This window comes from Manis pentadactyla, chromosome 6, assembly GCF_030020395.1.
Source record: "Manis pentadactyla isolate mManPen7 chromosome 6, mManPen7.hap1, whole genome shotgun sequence".
Lineage (NCBI taxonomy): Eukaryota > Metazoa > Chordata > Mammalia > Pholidota > Manidae > Manis > Manis pentadactyla.
In genome coordinates this window covers 1,892,803-1,918,016 of record NC_080024.1, presented here as the reverse complement: position 1 = coordinate 1,918,016, position 25,214 = coordinate 1,892,803, and the positions used below count along the sequence as shown (strand labels likewise).

General features: G+C 54.1%; 1 protein-coding gene across 16 annotated transcripts in view; it reads right to left on the bottom strand.

Annotated features, from left to right (window-relative positions):
* Positions 1-25,214, bottom strand: part of HDAC4 (histone deacetylase 4) — a 286,681-nt gene that overhangs the window by 89,247 nt on the left and 172,220 nt on the right. For 13 of the 16 annotated variants that reach the window (XM_057503363.1, XM_057503365.1, XM_036901195.2 and 10 more), the window contains 2 exons: positions 10,305-10,455; positions 1,246-1,366 (listed from right to left, as the gene is read on the bottom strand). In XM_057503363.1, coding sequence (XP_057359346.1) covers positions 1,246-1,366; positions 10,305-10,455 — 272 coding nt within the window. The remainder of the gene's footprint in view (positions 1-1,245; positions 1,367-10,304; positions 10,456-25,214) is intronic. The other 3 variants (XM_057503361.1, XM_057503364.1, XM_036901190.2) reach the window with 2 other exon arrangements.

Genomic DNA, 25,214 nt, shown 5'->3' with positions numbered 1-25,214 from the left:
TAAATATTTGGGAGCAAACTAGTGCAAAGAATGTGCTGATCACAGAGACCAATCCAGACAGCAAGGCCTGGATGTTAGGGCCACGGGGCCTGCCCAGCTGTGCACACGAGCAGAGCTTGGAAGCCCTAGATCACTTCCTGCCAGGCGCCCTCATATCCCCACTGCCAGGATGCAGCTCTATCGTCTGTGTCGTCCAGGATGGGAGCCAGGCATTCGGGCTGCTTCCATTCTTTGGCCATAATGAACAATGCTGCTATGACCATAAGAACACAAGTGTTTGTATGGACAGAAGTTCTCATTTCTCTGGGTAAACACACAAGTGGAGAATGACTGGGTCATAGGACAGGTGAATATTCACCTTCATAAGAAACTGCCAGACTGTGTTCCGAGGCGGCTGCGCCATTTCACCTCCCACTGGTGATGTGTGGAAGCCCAGAGGCCCCTCACATACGCCAAGGCTTTGTTTATTAAATTTCAGCCCCCAGTGGGTGTGAGGTGGTTCTCTCATTGTGGCTTTGACTTGCATTTCTGATGACTTCGGACCTATTTATGTAAACTCACTGGCCATTTGCACATCTTATTTGTGAGTTATCAGTTTCAATATTTTGCTTGTTTTTTTAGTAACTTGCTTGTATTTTTACTATTGAATTGTAGGAGCTCTTTATATATTTTGGATATAAGTACTCCATCAGATACAGGCGTTGTGCGTGGCTTCCTGTCTGTGGCTTGCCTTTTATATTTTCTTAATGGTACCTTTCAAAGTTTCTAACTTTGAAAAGTCTAATTGTTTGAGTTTTTGGTTTACGAGTTGATGACTCTGGTGTCCTAGGAAGCCTGTCCACCATTCCTGCAAGGTGGTGAAACCTGTTTCTTCTCGTCCTGTTGTTTTGGCTACACGTTCAGCTTTGTGACATTTGTGCTGGTTGTTGGGTGCAACGTGAGGCTGGGCGAAGGTGCTGTTGCAGGCCTGCAAAGCCCTCGTTTTCTGACAAAGATTTTGCCCTCACAGCACATGAACGTGACTGCTCACTCCACGATGTTCAGCTTGGGTGACAAAACACACTGGTCATTGAAGATGGGCCCCACTGTCCGTGTGGGTGACCCCTGTTTCCGTCATCCCCACATTTGCTACCATGCTCAGGACTTTCTAACTCCACAGCCTCCCACCCTGCCTCACCGCTTGAAGCAGCGGGGGCCCTCGGGCCCCCAGAGGAGCCTGGGGTGACCCTGCGTACCCTCACTTACCCATACCAGTAGCGGGGGTCGCTGGAGATGCAGTGGTTCAGGTTGCGGTGTGCCAGCGCTTTCTTCTTGTTGAGGACAAACTCCTGCAGCTTCATCTTCACTTCGGTGCTCGCCACGGCGCCTGGAGGGGAGAAAGCACGGGGCTGGGCGCTTGAGGCTCTGGCCTGGGGAGGCAGCAGGGAGCACCCGCTGCGGGAAGAGCGAGGAGCAGCTGGGAGACAGTGGGATGCTGATTCGGGATGCTGCTGACACCAGGAAAGCTTTCTCAAAGAAAGGAGGACAGGAGAGGTTCTAATAAGAGGTCTGCTTCCCGTGAAGATCTTTACATAATTGCAATCTATTTAAAATGCAGAAGTAATTAGCATAAAGACTTATTGTTACCTAACACAAAACCCACTTGTGAAGGGTTTTTAAACCTTCACATAAAGAACACTCCGAGGAAAGCCCGGGCAGCCTGGTGGCTCCTCTCTCACCACAGCAAAGGGGGAGGCATCTCAGAGAGCGGGTTTTGTGCGGACTGGGGCGTCACACCCACGGCCAGGGCACGAGGGCGAGGCACGCCTCCTGGGCAGGCTCGCAGCTGGCCAGCTAGGCCTGCATGCCATCGTATCGGGGGGTGCTTCTGCCCTTTCCAGCCTAGCAGCTCCTTCCTCAGGCGGAGTGCGTCCCACCGACCTGGAGGGAAGTGGGACCGTACGTTCTGTGGTTTCTTGTGGGCTGGTGGTTATTCGCAGCCCCGCCAAAGACACCTACATATTTGAGAGACACGCTCCGATCAAAGTCCAAGCCCACCAGGCTAGCGCAAGACCTGTCGGCAACCTGTCTGTTCTCAGAGCTGCGATCAGAAAGCACAGCACTGGGGACCCACCCTTCTGCTCCATGATGGCTCGCCTGCCCCTGGTTACAGGGATTCCAACCGCATTTTTAATGGTGGGAAAACACTCCACAAGGTGAGGGGAGGTTAGTTTGTACAACCACTTCCTGACTGCTTTCAGAGCATCATGCTGCTGTTGCTGGAAGCCAGTTTGCAATCAACATTTATGAGTAGGTATCACTGTTTGCATTTAGAATTGTTTGCTTAGAGAGATCAGCAAAACCTCTCACTACATGTCACAAAAGTGGTGCGACAACCCCCCCCCCACCCCAGCATCTCTGAAACTGCTTCCCAAATGCCTCTATACACTGACCACCCTGAGCCACCCCATCAGCCATGCACCAGGGTAGGCACCCATGTGGTCATCAGTCCTGGGGATGACCACCTGAGCCTTGTCTTTATCAGTAATCAGGATTAACACCAGCTGCAAATGAGAAAGCTGGCATCTTGCTGCCAGGTCCTTGATAACTACCTGGGTGTGCACCTTTCCCTCTGGCGATACACCCTGATGTCCTTTGGCTTATCTTCCTTTCGAAGGCTTCCTGCACTGTGTGTGGTGGCAGTGCTGCAGGTCTGTGTTTTACCTTTATCCGTTTGAGCTGTATGGCTTTTCATAGTAATACACCCACCGTGAGCCTCCTACATGCTAGGTCTGGCACCCTGAACCCCACATTGCTGCTGTAAGTGATGGCGTCACCCTGAGTGGTAGAGGAGAGCATGGGGGACTCGGGGAGCCTCCACTGAGGCCGTTCTGCTGCGGGGGGGTTACACCAGCGCTGCTGCTCTACTTCTGCATTTGCCCTAGTCTGTTTCCTTTCAAAATTTGATTAAATCCCGATTTTGTGATAATAGAATATACATGTTGGGCTCTGCTGCCCCCATTCCTGGAGTACAGCTCCCGAAACCCCTGTAATTCCCTAAGGGACATGAGCACCACGAGTCTCTTTTGTTCTGGGGGGTGACTGCGGGTGGGCTCCCGCGTGGCTCCTGGGCAGGGCTGGTCACCAGGAAGGCCAAGCCATGACCAGAAGCTTGGGATTTTCAGCTCCACCCCCCATTCTCCAGAGAGGGGAGAGGGTCTGGAAAAGGAGTTAATAACTGATCATGCCTACTGGAGGAAGCCTCCGTAAAACCTTAATAGTACAGGGTTCAGAGAGCTTCCACGATGGTGAACACATCCAGATACCAGGAGAGTGATGCACCCCAACTGCACGGGGACAGATGCTCCTGTGCTCGGGACCTGCCCAGACCTGAGCCCGGGTATCTCTTCACTGGCCATTCATCTGCACCTTCATCATATCCCTTAATAAACTGATAAGCATAAATAAGTGTTTCCCTGAGTTCTGTGAGCCACTCTAACAAGTCAGTGGAACCCGAGGAGGGGTTTGCGGGAGCTTCGGATCCGTAGCTGGGTGGCCAGAGCACAGGGACAGCCTGGACTCGCCGTGGGCCCCTGAAGTGGGCGGCGGCAGGCCTGCGGGACTGGGCATGCGCCTCAGACCCCGTCTCCAGGCAGACGCTATCAGGGTGGGGTCCGGTCGCGGGACACCCACATGTGCGGCTGGCTGTGGGGAGACCCTCACGCGCGGTGGCAGACGGGAGGGCTGTGTGGGCCTGGCGTCCATGTAAGAGTAGAGGGGAGCACAGGAGGGGGAGACTGGGGTTTTCCTGATCCACATGGTAACACGCTTGTTTTCATGAAGTCTATTCTGGTTTTTCGATCGTGAAACCTTCCGTTTCCTGTAAGCTCTGACAGCGACCTTCCTCTCACGGGTTCGGTGAGCAAGCGCTTCGTGTCACCTGTTTTTCGGGTGGTGGGCTCTCATTCCCTCGGCTGTCGGCTGTTACTACTTTCTCACATTTCATTCTGATGTACATGAAGTGGATTCTGGGATATGAGATTATATGGATGATTCGACAAACTGCTCACAGATCGTGAACATTGTCAGAGAGCCATGCCTTTGCCGCCTTTATCACGTTCTAGACGTTCTGTTGTCACTGAATCTTTGTCTAGCTGTGAACAGGTCTGGGTCCCTGAAGGCAGCATCCCACTGCAGGTAAGCCATGACGAACCTGCCATGTGCTGTGGACAAGGGTCAGGCAGCTACACAGCCCTTGGAAACCGGGTTCTCTGGGGCTGTGGCAGTACCTGGATGGGACCAGCGCATCCACTAAGCCCACCCCAGAGCTCCACGGAAGGGCCCACCAGGACAAGGGATTCAGGCCTCCCGGGGACTGAGGGAATATGGCCATCAACACCCAGGAAAGGAGGCCCACCCGCACCAGCGCCCTGCTGGGTCAGCTGCGCATGCAGGGCATGCTAAGGGCATGGCGGCTGCCTAAGGGCATGGGCCTACAGAGCTGAGAAGCAGAGGCTGCAGGAAGGCAAAGCCAGACCAGGTCGTGGGGAGTGAGCAAGGCTGTAAGCGCACCTGTGTGCTTCCGGGCAAGGCTCCTTGGGGCCCCAGTATACCTGAGGCTAGACTTGAATAGGACTTCTGCATGCTGCAGCCTGGCTGTCTTTCTGTAAATGGACTTGTCTGAAAACCACACGTGCACAGACACTGACACCTGCTTGTAGCATGTGCAGACACACAGTCACCTGGCATCCCTAACAGCCTGTGGAGCCAGGTGACTGGCCAGGTGTAGCAGGGCTGAGCGTTTGCATACACAGCGTCCCCGACAGGGAGTAAGGAGAAACACAGGGGCCCAGGCTCCTCTGCCTGCAGGTGCACAGCAAGCTCCACCTCACCAATTAACACCCAAAGGTGGAGCAGGGAGCTCAGATTTATCCTCTTCTGCCGCTGGCAGAACCAGAAAGCAGCCAAAGAGAAGGATGCTGAGGAGGAGGAGGACCCAGAAGGCCAGTTGGAGGCAAGGACCCTCACGTTCCAACGGCCGCCCTGGGAGGGGAGGGCGGAAGGCAGAGCTCTTGTGTGTAGAAGGACGCTGGACGGTCCCCAGCCGACGGGACCTGGTGTGAGCCAGCCTTGCCTTCTCAAGGAGGTCTGCTGCTGAGCATCCACTTTCCCCACAGAGGGAGGCGTGGTCCTCGCCTGTAAGCACCCTGGGAATGGAAGGAGCCATGTGACTGTGCTCAGGGAGCCTCCACCTCCCGCCGCCTTGGCCGCGCCCTGGGCTCCCGAACCCTGAGAAGGTCAAAGAACAAAAGCTGGGCCCCAGCAGAGAGGGCAGGTGATGACCAGTGACAGGCAGGGACAGCAACACAGGGCAAGGGGAAGTTGCCTGCCCAGGAAAAACACTGGCCTCTCTTCTAGCCAGGCTGTGGTCCTCCAAGGCACCTGCCAGCCTGGGATGCAGAGAGGGCCTTGCGCCCTGAGCCACCTGCAGTGTCCTCACAGGAGGTATGTCTGCAGGCTGAGGGATCCCCAGGGTGGCCGTGCACAATGGCCCCTTGGCCACCTCAAGGATGGGAGAAGACACTTGCTAGGCTCTTATGGAATCAAAGGAAAATAAGCCCAACTTCCGAATCCAGACTTCCTCGTCCATAAATAACATTGAAAGCTCCTTCCTGATCTTAATGAGTTAAACGAATCCCACAGTACCTCCCTGACATGTCAGACCAAGTCTATGTGGCATGGTTGCAGAGTGGACCCTGGCCAGCCCTCCTCCGGCCACCATCAGCTGGAGGCTGGTTTCCTGGGTCCCTCCCCACGGGGGGCAGTGAGCATGACCGGAGCGCCATCCCCACGCGGCTCTGGCCTGGAGCAAACCCAGACTGCGCCGAGCTGCAGGTGCACGGCAAGCCCCCCTCTCCGCCCTTCCTAAGAGCGAATGCGAAAGGGAAGATGCTGGCCCTGATCACCATCCTAGGCACTCAGTCATCTCCCAACAGAGTTTCCCAGTTGAAATGAAAGTTCCACAATCAATAACACATTCAATTAGCAAATAACAAGTGTCTGAGTTTTACTAAAAAAAAAAAAAACAACTTATCTCATAGTGCTTATCCTTCCCTCCCTTGATGGGGTTCCCAGAGACGCTGGTGTATTCTGGCACCGACTCGGCTGCTGGGGACGCATCCCTGCATGGTGGCGGAGACCTGGGCAACAGGCGAGTAAGTGCCCAGGAGCCGGGCGGGTGGGGGCCCTGTGGCGGGCAGAGGCAAGGGGCTGCAGCTGCGCGCAGCGGATGGATGGCAAGCCTGTGTCTGTGTCCAGCGTGGCTCCTGCCTGGGGCAACCCCACCTGCCTCTGAGGAAGACCAACCTCACAGATGGGCCAGAGAATTACTCCCAGGATCAGTTGTCCCATCTTTTAGCACCAGCCTGTTGCACTAATTTTTCAACAAAGTGAGCGGAGCAACGTTCCTCAGACGATGGCACCTTGTTCCCGCTGGGCTGTGCTGGCACACTGCAGTGGGGCAAATGGAGCCGCACCAGTGCTGAACTGCTCAGGGGCAAGCTGGCTTCCATTGGAGTTTTCCTTCGAATTTATGTTAAAAGACAGCGTATCTTAGCTTCTTAAATGTAGTTAATCTAAATTAAAACTTAGCTGAGTAAAGATCCTGTGTTTGTGCTGAAAGAGCTGGACAACTGCCACAAATTCCAAGAAAATCCCTGTTCCATCAAATTAACAGCATTAATTGGTATCAACAAGTAAAAGAAAACTGCAGAATTTTTAAAAAATTAAAAGTACTGTAAATGTTTACAAGAGTGACAAAACTTTAAATTAAATATTCAATAAGAAATTCATTAAAAAAAAAACCCAAGAAACTAAACAACAGATGCTCTGCACTACATTTTCAAATGCTTAAAACCTGGAGCTGCTTCATGCCCTTTGCATTTCCCGCACAGACGCTCTTTAAGCGGCGAAAACAACAGTCCCCTTCATAGGTGAGGCCACTGGCGTGGCCAGCTTAACCGAGGGCGTCCACCACAGAGGCATGCCCGCTCACAAGACCACACTCTGAGGGGTGCAAAGCTGACATGAGCCGAATGCCTGGACTGCACACAGTTTATGCCTAGTAATAAAACCTGGCCACCCAAATCCACAAACTAAAAACCACCAGGGCTGCTGCTGTCGACAAGCTCAGAGGAGGCAGAGAACATTCCGGCGCTCCCATTAAGGAGGGTGATGTTTTGCAGGTAGAGCATAAACTGTTTTTGACTTATAAACAGGTCTAAAATGTCTCCTAAAGTCAAATCTTTTCCTGTTTTGTGAGGCTTAAGATGTCATTTTTACTGGAAGTTTCTGGTAAACTATAAGGAACTAATTTAGACTAAGCTGCTTTTTAGCAATCTGAAAACCTGGTATTTGTTGGCTAGCAGGGGCACACATCAATTAACTGATGCTTGCAATTTAAAGTTCATCCTCTGATTAACGACGATTTCCCTTCTCCAAAGGAAAACCCTAAGTAGGATGCATGGTGGGGTAGGAGCCAAGCCGGAACGGTGGGCAGGGAGGGAGGACCTGGGCTGGGGCCTGTGCCCTGTGTGCAGGCTCGGCGTGCACACCCGCCCGCAGCAGAAGCTCCTCCCCCAGGGCTCCTGTGAGGACCGGGCCGCTTTCCATGGTGGAAGGAGCACTCAAATGACAGGCCACATGTGGCGGGCCACGGAGCCTCCGTGACACCCTGATCCCTAACACGGAGCAGGAGGACTCCATGAGACTCATGCCTTTCAACCCTGGCTGCACACAGGCTCACCCAGGGAGGTCTAGGAAGAAGCTGCTGACACCTGCCCCCCACTCCGGATCGGTGCAGCAGGGCACCTGGGCGATCTTCCTGGCGCCGCCCGCTGCACCCCCAGCCGGGAGGGTCCCTCACACAAAGGCGCCAGCACGCGCGCAGCTGCGGATGGGCTGTCTGTGCACCGGCCCGCCGCAGAAACCCTGCTCCGTGTTCCAAGACCACGGGTGTGCCAGCCAGCCTGACCCGCTCCTGTCCTCGTTTCCAGCGTTGCGACGCTTGGTCCTCGCTGCGCCTGTAAGTCATCATCTCATCCGACCGAGGAGACACAGCAAGTACGCCATTCAGATTTACTGACCACTGTCAAATATTCACACAACAATTAGGTCTCACATGGCATAAAAACTCTACCGATGCGTTTTCTACAGTGAAACTCTATCAGACAGTTAAAGTGAAAGACATTTAAAGTATATTTGTTATTCCACAAGGGAAATGCTGCAATAACCAATGATTGCAAAAGCTGGTAATTTTATAAAACCTATTACTAAGAACTCACAACTTACAAAATAGAGAAATAAACCAAAGATGAAGAGAACACGTTGGCTACATACTTTTAGGAAAAAATCCTTTTTGAAAAAGAAAATGTTTATAAAAATGTATAAAATAATATAAGCATAACACAGATTAGATTCTAATTCTAATTCAGAAACACTGATTAAATCAGGCTGAAGAACTGAGAGTGTCTGCTGTTTATGAGGCACCAAGAAGAGAAGGCAGAGAGGAGAACAATGCTTTGTGCTCATTAAACCAACGAAGGTCCTGACCCCAGAACATAAGGATGCCAAGAAAAAGGGAGAGAAGTCACCAGAGAAATGGGAAGAGGCCAGACAAGCACTTCAGAGAGGGAGAATCCAGTCGGCCAGGGGACACCTGAACGCCTACGGTGCCAAAGATGACCACAGGAACGCGGCCAAAGCCACACGGAGATGGGGGACTGCACAGGCCATGGGAAGTGGTGCCGAGGGGGACAGAGCCACCGGCACCACCAGAGCGGGGGAGGCGACAACTGGCATGACTACCCTGGAAACCAGCTTCATATCTGAAGGTGGCATATGCGCTGGCCCAGGTTCAGCCATGTCACTCCCACCTGCCTGACAGCGGTCCCAGGACAGACGGGGCAGCAGGGCCTGGGCAGCAGCGAAGGCAGCCCTCACGAGCATACCGCCAAGGGAAGGGGACAAACAGACACCCACGAGTCCACGGCTCCACTTATGTGAATTTCCAAGGCAGCCAATCACTCTTCCAGTTAGGCGTCAGGGAGTGGCTGTTTGGGGAGCAGTGTGTAGAGGCCTGGGGGCCTGGAGGCAGCTATGCAGGACGTGTGCTGTGGGCAGGTCCCTGATGGCCGTGTACACAGAAAACGGCACTTTTCCGGACGTGCACCCAAAAGCCATACAGAAGACTTAAAACAATTTCCAACCTACTTTGCAAGGAGGCTTAGACACACTGTGTGCTGTTGTGCACGTATGGATTAAAATTTAATGGCTGACCATTGTCAGTAGCTGAAGATAAAGGATTTTTAGGTTGTCTGAGGTTTATGTGTGTTAGTGGGGTGTGTAAACACATCTATTTTTACTCATGAGTGTTAGAAGACTAAGTTGCCCTATAGCATTACACCAAATCCTGGTACAGGAGAGAAATGCACATCTTGACTTATTTTCAGTATTTCCAGGGAACAAATGAGTTCAACTGAGCACTGGTGGCCAGCGGGAAGTGAGGCCCAGGGACGCAGCCCTGCTCACACTCCGCTGCCCGGGTCCTGGCGTCTCCTGGAAACAAGGTATCACCAAAAGGAAGCACCAGCACACGAGGGACATGCCCCGCAGCCACGGCCTGGGGGGGCCACACGCCCCGTGAGGGCACACAGGCCTGTGCACTGGTCACGGTGGAACAGACTGTCCTCACTGTGCGTGAGCCGGGGTGCCCTGTGCCAGCAGCTGGGTAGCCAGCAGGTGCTGTGGCTCAACCCCAACATGCACAGGGCAGTCCCCCAGACCTTCCCAAGGGGTCGTCTCCTGGCTGAGATCAAGTCTGGGCACTTCCTGGAAGGTAACAGACCGTATAGGTCTCCAGACATACAAGCACATTGCTATGAAAAGCAAAACTTCCAGTCAAAAAAGCGAATGTGGAAATCGAGCCTGGGTCATCCTGTGTCCCCGCAGCTGGACCTGGTTTTAAGGCACTCCCAAAATGCTCTCAAAGAAAAGAACTTGGCAACATTTAGGACAGAACTCACAGTGGCAACCTCTTTGCCTCTGGCACACTTCATTGCTTCTTTCTTAAGTCTATTAGGAGCCTGACCAATAGCTTTCAACCTGCTTCCATCACACCAAGTGCCAAATGCCCCTTGCAGCCCCCAGATGAAGACAGTGGACTACCTACCGCTTGCCTCTGAGGCCAAGGCGCCCGGAAGCACCGCCGCCCGGCGGGGCAGGGGGTCTGGGGCCCTGCGTCACCCCCCCGCGCTCCCCGCACTCACTTTCTTTGCCCTTCTCCTTGTTCTTCAGTTGCTGCAGCTTCTGCTCCCGGTGCTGCTTCTCCAGCTCCTGCTCCTGGCGGTGCCTCTCCAGCTTCCGCTGATGCTCCAGGAGCTCCTGCTGGTGCTTCATGGCCAGCAGCTCCTGCTGGTGCTGTGAGCAGGGAGGGGAGACAGATGTCAGAGCGCTGCGCCAGCACCCGGCCGACAAACACAAGGAAATGGAGCCGGCGTCCTGTGGCTGCGTGGCTCTCGGTGCAGCCGGCACTGCTGGTCAGCCCCACATGTGAACGAGGGCCACTAGGGGCCCGGGTGGCTCCTGGCCTTCTGAGTGGCAAAGATTAAAATAAAACCATTGAATTGCTAGAAGAAAATTTACATGAAGATTTATGAAACCCCACATGTTGGGATGCCTTTTTGAGAATGACATAAGAGCATGAAATGGTATGGCCACTCTGGCAAGCTGCTGGGCACTTCTTACAGAGCTGAGGACACTCTGCCCCGAGACCCGGTGATCCCACTCCCCGGACTTACCCAGGAGACATGGAAACTCCCGCAAAAAGCCCTGTGGGAGAACGTGCATGGCAGCTTTGCTCACGACAGGCCAGATGGGCCCCCACATCCCTCAGAGGGAACACACGGACAGATTGTGGGCTTCACGTGCCACAAACTGCCCAGCAAGGGAAAGAATAAACCATAGGTAAACAGGAAGACCCGAGGGACAGCAAAGCCCCAGAGCGAGCCTGCTGGGTCCTGCGGGGGTGTGTGGGGAGGGCCCAGGAGGGTGTCAGTGCTCAGTCTCTTCCCTGGAAGTCCTGCTGTGGGAGCCCTAAGTTGGGGTGATAGTCAAAGGCCACCTCTCGGGGCAGGCAGGGCGATGAGACGGCGGGAAGGAGGCGGCACTCATGTGGGTGATGGCTACAGATGCCCCAACAGGGTGCTCAAGATCTCAGTGCTGTCGAGTGTATCTCCAAAAATGATGTCATTGACTCCATAAAATTGTCTTATAACAAATACCATAAACAAAATTAAAATGCAAAAGATGAATGGGGAAACCTTTGCAGTATTTATGGTACCCAGATAACTCCATGCCTACGTGGCTGTTATAAATCAGTAAGAATATGGCAAGTAGCCCCTAAAAGGGTGACAACAAGAGGTTCTCATAAGGGGCTAAAAATAAATGGGAAAAAAATGTTCCTCATCACTGGGGATCAGACCCCACTTTCGCTTACTGTGTCGGGAAAGGCAAAGAGGAACACACAGCGGTGCGGCTGGCCTACGGGGCCCAAGCTCCTTCTCCAGCGCCGGCCGGCTGAGGCCTCAAACTCCAGGAGTCCGCCAGGCTGCTCGTGTCCTGCCCTCCCAGAGCGGGGAGCTCTGTCTGCTGGCTCAGTCTGTCTGTCTCTGGATCTCTGTGTCTCTCCCTGTCTCTGCCTCCATCTGTCTCCCCCGGAGCTCACTCTCCTCCCAGGGCTCCGGCTGCACCGACTTGCCTGCGAGGCTACACCCGCCACCTGGCGTCCATCTCCTGAGGACCTGAGGGCCTCGGTGAGCTGCACCACCCCCAGCGCCTGGGACAGCCGCCAGGCTCCTCCTGGCCCTCCCAGCTGTCTCCCCACAGTAAGGTCCCCCCGCTTTTCCGTCTTGGCCCATGGGCCTTGGTCTCCTGCCCTCACTACTCCCCTCATCCTGGCTTAACTCTCTGGGGTCCCCTATGAGGTGGGGGCAGGCCTGTCCTGCTCCTGGTGTGGAAGGAGAAGGGCCGGTGGGATGCTGGCATCCCAAGTGGTCCCCGCACTTCCCACGGAGGAAATACAACATACACCACGCTTCCCCCGGCGTAAGGGACCAACCGTCTAGATGGGGAACGGAAGGCCTGAAACGCCCTTTCCCACAGGCTGGGCACTCCAGCACCAGCACAAGTGACCGATGGCGACCCACAACCATCTCCCGAGGTGGGTCTCGCAGCAGAGGAAGGGCGGGCCCAGAGGCCGTTCCCAGCGCGGGGCTCAGCCTGGGCGCCGGCCAGCATGGGGACAGAGGGGGGAAGGTGGCGGAGCGGGAGGCCGGCACACCCCTGCCCAGAGGGGGTCCCAGCGGTCTCTCCCCTGCTCCCTGTGCCTCTCAACGGCTCTGTAGGAGGGCACTTCTCTCAGAGCAGCAGGTTAGAACAGAGGATGTGCAGCGGCTCAGTGGGGGAGGGGCAGACTCGGGGGACCAGGGACACAGGCAGGGGCAGCCATCACAAGCGAGGGGGTCCTCAGCGCTGCTGCCCCAGCCCCTTGGTGGCCTGGGGAGTTTGCAGGGAGGCTGCCCAGCTTTTCCTAAACCACCCACTGCCCCAAGAAAACAGGGCTGCCTGATGGTGCTCAGGCCAGGAAACCAACACATGGTACTTGAACAACAGATCTCACAATTAAGTATATGGTGTTACCCACACCCCAAAACTCCCTACCTACAGCCCTGAGTTCCCTTTCAACAGCCAAGTGTTCATTTAATGTGTAAATGAGGCAGAAACTCACTTAATATAGTCCCATAATATTTACTTTCAGCCAGAACCCAGAAGGAAAGCCAGATCTTTCAATTATCATCACAAAAAGACTGGAAACACCACCACAGATACTGGTGATTAAAATTCACAGGGCGACAAAACTCCCAGATAAACAACATTGTCCTGGCGCTCTAATGAAAGCAGCAGTCACAGGGCCACTGTGGCCCCCGGGCGTGCCTGCAGCAGCGCCCGCACCCCCATCTCCTTCCCGGGGTTCCAGGCCACGCCACACGTTGGACGTACAGAAGACCCGAGGACCCGGATGTATCCTGAACCCCTAAAACAAAAGGCGCGAAGAGCACACCCCGAGTCTGACGACTTGTCCACAGCGCACCAGACATTTCAGGCCTGCCCGTCTCTTGCCCGCTGGCCTTGTCTGCCCCCGAGGCATGATGGAGGCATGGGAAACTGCCCTGGGTGGGCTCCCCGAGGCAAGGCTCCTCCACCCCCCATGCAGTCAGCGGGGGTCATGGCCTGTGGGCTTCAGGCTGTGAAACACGGGACTTTGAGAGATGCAAACCTTAAGTTAGGTAAAATCCACACAGTTATTTGCAGTAAGTACCTCACTCACACGTGTGAAGGCCAAGACTGTTCTATGGGGGAGAGAGATTGAGAAACTATTTTTGCAACTGAAGCTACTATGAATAACATACAAGATGTATACTATCTAGTTTTCTAAGGAAAAATAAACCAATAATAACAGATGATGTTACTCTAACCAGAGTTTAATGTTGAACTGACTTTCAAGCCAACACTGAGCTCAGAATAAGAATAAAAAATTAGAACCTTAGAATTCAGACTCTCTGACACTGCTTTGGAACTGAATTACCAATCTTCCAGTGGCCCAACGAGACTTTCATAAAAAGTAAACTGAAATAAAACCCCGCTCTGGGAACAGACAGCTACCAGAGACAGGGACTCACCCCCGGCCCAGCAGAGGGCCGCTGTCCACCAGGGGGCTGGCCCCTGCCCTGCTCCCGGTGTCCCTCGTGGGTCCTGGTGGTCGGCAGTGCTCGGTCAGCAGGACTGTGAGCGCCCAGGCCCGATGAGGCACATCAAAGCCACAGGGCCCGAGGCCAGGCCTGCATACAGTGCCGCCCAGAACCCCACCCCTGAGCTGGGACCACACAGTACTTATGGCTGAGTCCTGGGCCTGTTAGATGCCTGGCTGCCTGGAGCCCAAAGTGCCCTGTGCCCCCTGGGGTGCCCCGAGGGCCATAGCCTCTCGGGAACCCAGGGACACCTCGGGTCACATGCACACAAGGACCCCACCAGCCAGGGCACCATGAATTTGCAGTGGGCTTCTCTGGAGTCAGGGCGACCCCGTCCCGACATGCTGCTTACTCAAGGAGGCAAATGCACAAAGAAGGACGCTGGGACCCTGCCCTCACCTTTTCTCTCCAAAGATACTGGTCTGACCTCTGAGGCTGCCTCCAGGCCAGTCACACAACTGAATCCTGGCTTCAGAAAAAGACCCCCGGCCCACCAGCCAGCAAGGAGCATCCCATTTCCCTGTGTGGACTGAGCTCCACAGAAATATTCCTGTATAAATATAAATCCTAAATAGTCGGACTTTTATTAACCATTGAAAGTCTAATGTGTCTTGTGCCCATCTGCCCCTAGAATCACACACCCCACGCAGAGATGCACTGGACCTGTCCTGGGAAGCGGTGAAGGGAGGTGACAGGCAGCCCGCCCAGCACCTCCCCTGCTCCCACACCAGGTGATCAGGTAAAAGGCTCCACCCACTTCTCCTTCCTTTGCAGGTGGCCAGGCTGCCAAGGGGCCACACCTAGGTGCGTTAAACAGGGCCAGGAGGAAAGGACAGGTGAGCTGGTGCCCTGGGGCTGGGACCACCAGGTGTCCACGTGACTCACGTCCCAGCTGAGGAAGCCAGGCAGCCTGGGCCTTCTCCATCATCCCAAGCAGTCTGCATGGACTTTTCTCACAGAGGGACTCTGTCCAAAGCACTGGGGCTCGGGGTGGGGGAGGCCTGCCCCCGGCCTCTGCACGGCACCCCAGCCCGTCCCCGAGGCCTCCCACACTGTCCAGGCCCCTGTGCCTGCCATCACCAAGAGTCCGCTGCCCTGCCACCTACCGCACTGTGTGACTCTGCAAGGAAAAATGAGGAACGCACAATGTTTCCAGGGACTGGTGTGGTCAGAGCCAGAGAAGCGCCATAAGAAACGTGTTCCTGTGTTCGGCAAAGGCGAGAGGCCCTCTGCCCAAAGCTGGGCTGGCAGCCCTGGGTATGCATAAAGCCACGGGAGCTTGCCACGGAGATGCGCATCACTAGCTCACTGGCAGGCAGGGGCAGTGGCCTGACATCCTGTTTGCCAGGACACTGGTCGTGGAGAGAGGAAACGGCTGTTGAGCAGTCTTCTCCTACTGACCAGCGGCTGCTGACCTCCAGGAACATGTTCTTCGGCCGTGCCTCTGTGGGCCGCTAGTGGCTAGAATGTGCTTCCTACTGCAGCAGGGCGGGGACCTGGGACAGGCACCATGCTTAACTTTTCTTGCCTATGATGAAAAATACCCAGATATAAACAGTAGAGAAAGAACAGGGGATTCCATCTTAAGGCTAAGATTCCATTTTAAAACCAGGGAGTTAGGAGGTAAGATTCCTAGCATATTCTTTGCTAATCAGACAATAACCCACCCTATCTTAAGGCAGGGCAGGTAGTCCTCACGGATATGTTCCCAGTGCTTGAGGGTCACCACTATCTTGGAGAAGAACAGGGTCAATAAATTCCTTGTGTTAAGTTTATCTTACAGAATATCTAGAGGGCTGACTATGGATGGAGACAGAATACTAAACCCTGAAGTGCACCTCCTCTCAGGTTGCCCACACTCCCCTTTCTTTGAGTGTGTACTTTTTGCCTTAAATAAAGACTTCTTGGTGCTCAACTTACGTTTTGTCTCTGCCCTCTTTCAGTACTAAGCATCTTTGTTACTTTGCTGTTTCATTCTATTTTCTAGACTTGGGCACAAGTCTTCACTCTGTCTCTGTCCTACTTCAGACAAGTAGGGAAGGGCTACTGAGATCTCTGATTTGGGCTTGCAAGTCCCCTGGGTGACCCGGGCAGGACCGCAGCTGCACAATCATGCTCTTTAGAAGCCTGCCTGAAAATCTCTTTGTCTTTGGGAAGTTCCCAAAACATAATCTCACTCCACCCAGTGCTCAGTGGCTCCCCGCAAATCCTAGGGTGGTAGGGGCTTAGTCCCCATGCCATGCAGATCCAAGTGGACACTGGACACCAGGTGACCCTGGCTTCAGGAGTCGGCAGGGGATCTGCCCCATGCCGAGCAGGCGTTCAATGACCGCCCCTTCCCTCCCTCTGCTCCTCCTTGCTCTCTGCCGCCTGCATGGCTGCTGCCATTCCTGGCTACTCTTGCTGTAATGAATTCCTTCCATACCTACACTTGTCCAACCTGCTTGAGAAATCTTTCTAGTTCAGCGTCAAAAGCCTCCCCCCGTCCAGGTTGAGGTTTCACCCTGTGTGCAGGGAGGGACCTCCCCAGATGCAGCTGCCTGGCAACACCATGGGGTACTCAAAAATTCCTGAACAGACACTTCTCCAAAGAAGACATACTGATGGCCAGCAGGCACATGAAAAGGTGCTCCACGTCACTAGTCATCGGGCAGTGCAAATCAACACCACAGTGAGATGTCACTTTGTACCAGTCAGAATGGCCACTATCCAAAAGACAAGAAATACCAAGTGTTGACGAGGATGTGGAGAAAAGGGAACCCCCTACACTGCTGGTGAGAGTGTAAATCAGGGCAGCCACCGTAGAAAACAGTATGGAGGTTCCTCGAAGAACTAAAACAGAAATACCATACAATCCAGTAATTCCACTTCTGGGAATTTACCCAAAGAAAACAAAATCCCTGATTCACAAAGATATATACACTGCTATGCTTACTGCTGCATTATTTACAATAGCCGAGATATGGAAACAACCTAAGTGTCTGTCAATTCATGAATGCATGAAGATGTGACACACACACACAACGGAGTATATTCAGCCATAAGGAAGGATATCCTGACTTTGTGACACCATGGATGGACGTAGAGGGTATTATGCTCAGTGAAATAAGCTAGGAGCATCAAGACAAATACCATATGATTCACTTATATGTGGGATTTAAAAACAAAAGGACAAAACAGAAATAGACTCACAGACACAGAGAAGAGAAGACGGTTGCCACAGGGGTGGGGGATTTACAGGTGGAGGGCGCAGGAGGGCACAGACGGGAAGGCCCACTTCCATCTCTATGTTGCTGGGTGTCCCAGCTCCAGCCGGAGGCACCATGTTCCAGCGTGCTCACCACCCTTCTCCTGCTTCCAGCGCAGCCAGCAGTGACAGAGAGCCCTCTGCATTTGTTACTCACATTCCTACCCAACTGGCCACTACAATGTCACAAAGACAGAGGGTCGGCCTTCAGCATGGTGTCTATGTGAGAGGGGGTCTGCATCAGATGGGGTCTGCCCCACACAGGCCGGGACCCTGCACCCCAGAGCCTGTGGCTCTGGCGTTGCACGGATGGGGAGGAGTGGGGAGGAGAGAGGGGGAAGGAGGAGGCCTGGGAGTCCACTGAGCTGGCCCAGACAAGCGCTGCAGGATCCTGCGTCCCTGAGGTCCCAGAGGAGCCAGTTGGGTGCAGTTCTGGTGAGGATGGTGGGCCAGCTGCACTGCACCATGCATGTACTTAACGCCACTGAGCTGTGTGCCACAAGATGGATGAGATGGTAAATTTTATGTTATGTATATTTTATCACAATAAAAAAATGCGTCAGGGATGTAGTGGTTCTTCAGAGTTAAACTCAGTCACCGTAAGACCCAGCAATTCACTCCCTAGTCAGCACCCTGAGGAATCGAAAACAGAGACTCAAAAGCTCCTACCTGAATATCCACAGCAGCTCTATTCACAGTGGCCGGGGGGAAGAAAGAACCCAAATGCGCACCCACAGGAGGGTGGTCACACCCCTGAAGGGTGTGCACTCAAGGTCCCGGAGGCAGGTAAACGCTGACCCCCAACAACGTGCCAGCCGCGAACACATCGCACAGGCTGAAGGCCAGACACAAAGCCACGCAGTGTGTGATCGCGTTTACATGGATGCCTGGGGCAGCGGACGCACAGACAGCGAGTGGGTCACTGCTGCTGGGGGGCTGGGGGTGGGGAGGGGCGGGGGGAGGGAAGGGGAGGGCCTGCCAAATGGCTGCACGCCTTCTTTTTGGGGTGATGAGAAGTTTGCGAACTAGTTGTGGCGATGGCTGCCCAACTTGGTAAATGTGCTGAGTCTCTGAATTGTACACTTTAAAATGGTCAAATGACGAACTTCACCACAATAAAAAAAGTAAGGGAAAAGCTAAGTCTTTTCCATAAGAGAAAAGGTGAGAGAGACAGGCTGTTTCTTGTAGGGAACCCCATGTCTCCCCAGCTTCCGGCCGGCCTCGCAGGCGCTCCCAGCAGCTCCAGGCGGCTAATGGGAGCAAGGCCAGGAAGGGCTGAGGGCACCAGGAGAGGGCATCCTGCCCTGGCAAAGTGGGAAAACTCACTTGCTGTGAGACGATCAAAACCCAGATGAGCACCAGACAGCCGTCAAATAGCTCAGAAGATGATTTAATTCCACAGCACCCAGCACCCATCCTGCCAACAGGCTCCTAAGGGGAAAGGGCCAGGCTCTCTACACACAGGACCCAGAAGGCCTCTGCCCCTGGGGAGTGTCCTACTGTTCACGCATGGAGCCAGGGCCGGTGGGGGCTTGGCTCAACACCATGGAGAAGAGGTACGGCCCCAGCACGGAGCTGCGGAGCGGCCCTGGGGAAGACCGGGCCTGGGAGGGACGGTCCGACTTTTCCTGGGACCCTGCAGGCGCACAATCAGGAGGGGAGGCTGCGTCCTCAGCTGCCAGGACCCTGAGGCAGTGAGCTGTCCACAGCCAGGGCCCAGCACTGGCGACACGGCCACCCCCACATGCCATCACAGGTAGCTTTCCTGTGGTTACACGAGTTCAGTTACTGCAGCTAAACAAAAAAGGAGATGATGATTATTTGCAGATGACACTGTCCATCTAGAGAACATGAGATAACCAATTAGAAATTTCTCACTATTAGGACTAGTGAGAAAGCTCTCCACATTCAGTGGCTAACAAATAATAGTGAGCCAAGAGCTCATCTATGCACTGGTGGTTGCCAAGAGAAGAAACATCCTATTCATAACAGAAAAACAGTATAAAATACCCAAGACTAAGTAAATACAGAATCTATAAGCCTTACATGGAAAAAACCGGAAGCCTTTTCAGAAGACAGAAGCCTCCAATCAGAGGTAAGACATATTCTTAGGACTAGAAATTTAACATGAGAAAGTTATTAGACCTTGTGTCGGTTCATTAACTGGCTCCAACTTAATTTCCAGAGTAAGTTTGGAGGGCTTTGTGAGAAACGGCTCTGAAATGTGCCTGGAAGAATAAATGGGCCAGACAAGCCAAGGGGAGTTTAAAGGAAGAATAAGTGTGTGGGGAGCGGAGACCCAGCCAGGGGCTGCCACGCAGTGTGGGGCTCCTGCCGAGAGCAGCACGATGCTGGCAGGGGCACGGGGAGCAGGCTGGGGTCACTGGGCACATAAACACCACCTACTCTGGGGCAGAGGTGGCAGTTTTAATTGTTCAGGAAAACGTTTTGGTTCATGAATGAGGATAGGACATTGTCAAGTGACAAGATGTGACGGACACTGACTTTATAAAGAATACCCATTCATGGTAAGAAAGAGACCAGCACTGCAACAGGAACACAGCAAAGGAGAAACAGCGAAAAAAGCGCAAAAAGTCAATTAGTGTATAGAAATGTGTTTACCCACCATCAACCAAATGCAGACACTGTGTGAGAAGAATGGAGATAGAACGTGAGCCAGCCCGACTGCTGCGTCAGACCGTGGGGTGCCGGGCCCACCCAGAGGCGCTTGCTGTGCGGCACTGGCTGCTCCCTGGGCACGGGGTGGGGACGGCTGCGCCTCCCAGGCAGGCTCTGGGTGGGCCAGTTCACAGCGCTGCCGTGGGTACCGCTGCTTTACTATGCTGCCCATGGAGTCAGCACGGCGTGTGTGTGTGAGACAGACAGACACGTGCACACTCAGGACCGTGAGGGTGTCAGCAAGCAGCACGGCGACAGGAAACAGAAGCCAGAGCCACGTGCTTGTCCGGAGCCAGCAGCACCATCTCAGTTCTGTCTGAACAAACACATGATTCATGCACAGGACACGGAAAATGGAGAAAAACTGGAAAGGACCTTAATGTTCAACTATTCAACTAGAGGTTCTTTGAATTCATTACAGTTCATTGTAAAATTACAATAAGACCAGTAAAAGCATAATCTTGTAATGTATGTAATGGTAATAAAAAAAATGTGAGAGTAGGACCCCAATTCCATAAAACTACAGACACACACAACAATTACATAATATAAGATTAAGAGAGCTCTCCTAGATAATAGCAACGGAGTAACATTTTCTTCTCTGCAATTTCCAATTATTCAATAACTAACATTAATGACTTCTGGGATCAGAAAGACTTATTAGGATGAGAACATTCCTCATAAAATCAACACAGCCAAGGATGCAAGTATATAGGCGGGCCTGCTTCTCTCCCATCCACTAGGCAGCCCCGAGCCTGGGCCACCCTGCCCTCTGCTGGGCCTGTCACCGGGCAGCTGGCCAGCCAGTCCTTCAGGGCTGCAGAGGAGGGTCTGTGGGGCCGGCCGTGAGGGGCACTTAGGACGGACCATGCCTGGGTAAGCAGACATCATCCCCACTCCTCTCCAAAGACTAACAGGGACAGAAGAATACTTTAAAAAGAGGTACAAATCCACAAAAACAAAGCCTGTGGGAAGTGTAGACAGACAGCAGGCTTGTCGTCAGAATTCTGGGGGGATGCAGGGCACATGGGTGACAGAGATGCCCCAGCAGAGAAGGCTGGAGCTGCCATGGGGAATGGGTGGCGTGCTGCTGGGGGTACCCTGCTGTCTGCGTCCATACTGTGTTCTATAAACAGTGTGCAAATGTTTCCAACAGTGAAAATGAACATGTGACACATTTCCAGGGCACACACAACACACCAAAACCTACATTTATAGACACGCCACTGCCCATGGATGGAGGCAAAGGCACGGCACACCTGAACCCAGGACCGGTGCACGGCCCAGGGACTGATGCGGCTCATGCTGGGGGTCCTGTGTCCAGGCCCACAGCCCTGCCCCCTTCCCCCTCTCATGGGCACCTCGACCCCAGTCGCAGTCAGTCAGGAAGGATGCCCCCTAGAGAAAAAATGCACTTCTGGCCCCGGTTTGCTGCATGCCCCAGCAGCACCCATTCCGTTGGTTCATTCCTGTATGAATTCTCACTTCAGCCTTGAGACCTGCACTGGCCTCTTGCTGAGCTTGGAGCTCTGAAGCCAGCAGATAATCCGCTAGCCCCTAACAGCCTGCCAACACCAGACTGGATGGTGAGGCTGCTCCAGGTCACCCAGCTGCCAGTGGCCAAAGCTGATGACAGGAGTGTGAGGGGACCCAGGCCCGCAGAACTGCTCAAACGACCCTCAACACGACGATGGCTCCTGGGGTTTGTCATACAGCAAAAGCTAACTGAGACACTCTCACGGAACGGACAGTGAGTGGGGTCATCACCCTCAGGTGGGAAGGGCCCTGTTTATACACTTATATGATTACATTTCCTATAGGTGTATATGTCGTAACTTTTTATCTGCATAAATTAAATATTCAAATCACTGATTCTTATCTAAAGATGTAACATTCAGATTACAGGTACTATGAAGTACAAAAACCACATTCTTGCCTCATTACACTTAAAAATGGCCTGTGGTACAAGAACTGTGGGGCTGAAAACCGCAAGTGCGATCGCCAGTGTTTGCCCGGAGCAGCGCTCGCAGGCTTCTCGGAGCGTGGGGCCAGACCACGCCGGGGGCGCAGGGACGAGGCTGCCGGGAAGAGGGGATCACTAACCCCAGGAAGGCCAGGAGCCAGACCGGAAACGGCACGTAGCCATCCTGAGGGGTGAGCTCTGCATACCACACAGGCACGAGAAGGCAGGCCCCAGGGCTTTCTCTAGCAGAAGGCAGGTCTAAGTGCCAGAAGGCACCCAGGAAGTGGCGAAGCACCCATGTGTGTGTGGGGGGGAGGGGCAAGTGTACCCTGTCTGTCTGGCAAGTGGGAAATCACCGTGTTTAACAGATGACAAAGCTGGCCCGCCAGAGGCACGGAGCACAGCAGCCCTCAGGCCTCACGATCCATGTGGGAGAGAGGGAGGGCGGTGGGAGGCAGGTTCCACTGGTTGGCCCTACAATGACTTCTAGACTGCAGCATTAGAAACGTGCATTTATTTGATAAAATTTAAAAAGGTAAAAACACAACAAACCCCCAAAGCAGCAAATCTCGGTAAGGGTCTTTCAGTCACCGACTCCAGCCCAGTTGATGGAACTGTTAACTCTTGTCAGGCATAAACACCGCGGCCCCCAGCCCCTCCCTCCCTCCGTCCTCCTGTCGGAAGGCAGTACCAGTGAGCCACGACCAGCCAGGGGCCCACGTCAAGTACAAGGACAGTTCTGGGACCTTGTCAAGAACTGGGACTTACTTACCCAAAGAGCGCGACTTAACTTACATTTAAAAACTGTTTCCTTTTTAATCACAAAATTCTACTCAGATTCACCAATGATTTAACGATGATTTAAATGGAGCTCAAGAAATCTCTCTGACAAACACCACTGCCAAATGCCCACAGTGATGCAAAGGCATGTGGAGGGAGGCTGAGTCATCTGACCAAAGCCGGCTGATGTGACAACACAGTTAGGAGGTCTGAACGGTGTCTATGATCCCCATCCTAAATGCAAAAATGAAATGATTAAAATGCCAAGCCAACGGCCAGGCCTGGTCGGCTATGTGGCGCCCACTTGGGGGCCCACGGGCTCTGATGTGAGGACTCAGGAGACCCCTCCACCTCTAAGCGGGCACACAAACTCCAGAAGCAGCAGACAGAGAGAGGCGAGGCCCCAGGCCACCCCCCATAGCCCTTGTGCTCCAGAGCGCTGCCCCACAGCTCCTCTCACTCACGGGGCTGACTCCTCAATTCTCATGGTTTCTTTCTTGTAACAGCTACAAATTCAACTGACACACATGAGAACACAGAAAATCACTGTCTCCTTGATCCCTGTTGGCACAGGAACCCACCAGTGTGAGTCCAGGACACAGCTGTCCAGGCACATGCCGGTCGAATGCTCCCTGGTATATTAGCAGGTCGGGGACACGTGTGTGCGAGGGACAGTGAAAACACAGGAAAAAGGCAATTCAACAAGTGGCTCTGAGCTCCCTCCTCGAGGCCCTGGGCTAGGCCTGCAGGAAAGCTGGTGAGGGGCAGCTGAGTGCACAGCAGGGCCTGCCATCCTGCTGCAGGGATGGGGGGCATGCGGGGGCACATGGTACCCTGGCCTGGAGGCGAGGCGGCCAGGTCAGAGGAGGCCTATCTGAATGGGTGGGAGGAGACCGGTGTGGTGGTCCCTCTGATTTCTAGGATGGCAGATGTGGGACGGCCACCACTCACCACGGCGGCTGCCCAGCAGGACACAACGGCACTCAGCATGGACTGGCCGCATGTCCCGGGTATCACAGAGCTGGGTCTGGTTTGAGTTGCTTTTAGGAGTCACAGAAACAGCTTCAAAGACAAAGGAAACAGGCAGCCTGTTGGGGGCTCTTGTCAGTTGCTAAAAGGCCTGCAAATCAAGGCTGCTGGGTGGGCTATAAGCAGCTCCCGGGAGTGGCTTTCGGCCGGCCTGCAACCATTTCCCATGGCCAGCCTGACACAGACCTTTCTCCCATCCTAAAAATCAGAGTCACGCTGCTACGCCCAAACACAACATGGTTGGGCCTCGGCGGCTAGCGGGCCCAGCCACGCAGACCCCACCAGCCCTGCACGGTAGCCGCCAGAGAAGCAGGTCACGTGTGTGGGAAGTGAGGGGCACGGTGCGTGCTATCGTGGACCCCTCAAACGCCCCACCCCAAGCCCAAGAGTGCATCACCAAAACAAACTGAAGGATCACAATGGTAGCCAATTTCCATGGAGACCAGTAACATCTTTAACTCGGGGCCCCCAGGTTGCTCAGAATATTGCAGGTGAACGGTAAGGCCTGGACTCCTAGTAGTTCAAGAAGGCATCCTGACCTTAGTCTGTCCGATGTGGCCTTGGGTGGCCAGCTGAGGCAGGACGACACACCACAGAGGCCACGGCAACCCCCACAAGCCGACAAAAACCAAAGCGAGGCCCAAACGCCGAGGACGCAGGGCCTCTGCGCAGCTTCCCAGCCCAGCCTGGCTAAGGACAACGCTCTGGGAGGTGCCCTCAGAGGCACTGCTTGCCGTGGCCCCCACGAAGCACGGACCAGGAGCTACCCTAGGCCCCCGCTCGGGCACACAGGGCACTGGGACGCGGCTCACTGAGCGGGCCTACGGGAAGTCTGCGGCCAGGTGATTACAGCCTCCTCCCCCCGACTGTGATGACTACACGAATATGCTGTGCTCATGTACACAAGGAGGGCAAGCTCCCGTGGTGAAGGCAGACATGGACAGGTGCACCAGGTACTCTGCGGGGCACATGCCACCCGGGTGTGGTCTGATGCCTGCGGCAGCCAAGGCCAGGCAGAGCCACACCCGCCCACGGCCATGGGTCTCCATGGAAAGGGCACGGGGGGTCATCGGGGGAAGCCACAGGGGTGGGCTTTGATTCTCCACATCTGCTTTACCCAGAGCAGCAGCCACAGACTGTAGGACACAGAGCACCTAGAATGCAGTTGGTCCACGTGGAGATTTGCCTGTATGTGCCTAGTTGCAATGGTTTGTTTACCAAGACTTAGCATGAACCTAACACTTTAACATCAACCCCACATTAAAAAAGTACTTTAGAAATATGAAGGTAAATACAACAAACAAACTTTGATGTTTGGTAGGCAGGTCCCCATGGCACCCAGCGATCCCTGCTCCTGGTTTTCTCGTCTAGGCCCGTCTGGATGTGCCGGTGTTGGGCCACGGGACCAGCAGATTAAGGCTTTAGAAAGGGTGCGCCCCTTCCAAGGTCAGGCCACAGAAGACACCATCAGCTGGATGGCTCCCTCTGAGGGGGATGAGCGGTGGGAGTAAGCACTGCAGCCCCAGCCCCCTGCCCGACAACTCCAGCACCACCCTGAAGGACCTGCTGAGCAGCCCCCTGCTGAGTAGCCCTTGGACTCCCGACCACAGAGACCGGACATGGTACATGTCTGTTGTTTAAAGCTGCTAAATTCTGGTGTCATTTGTTACAC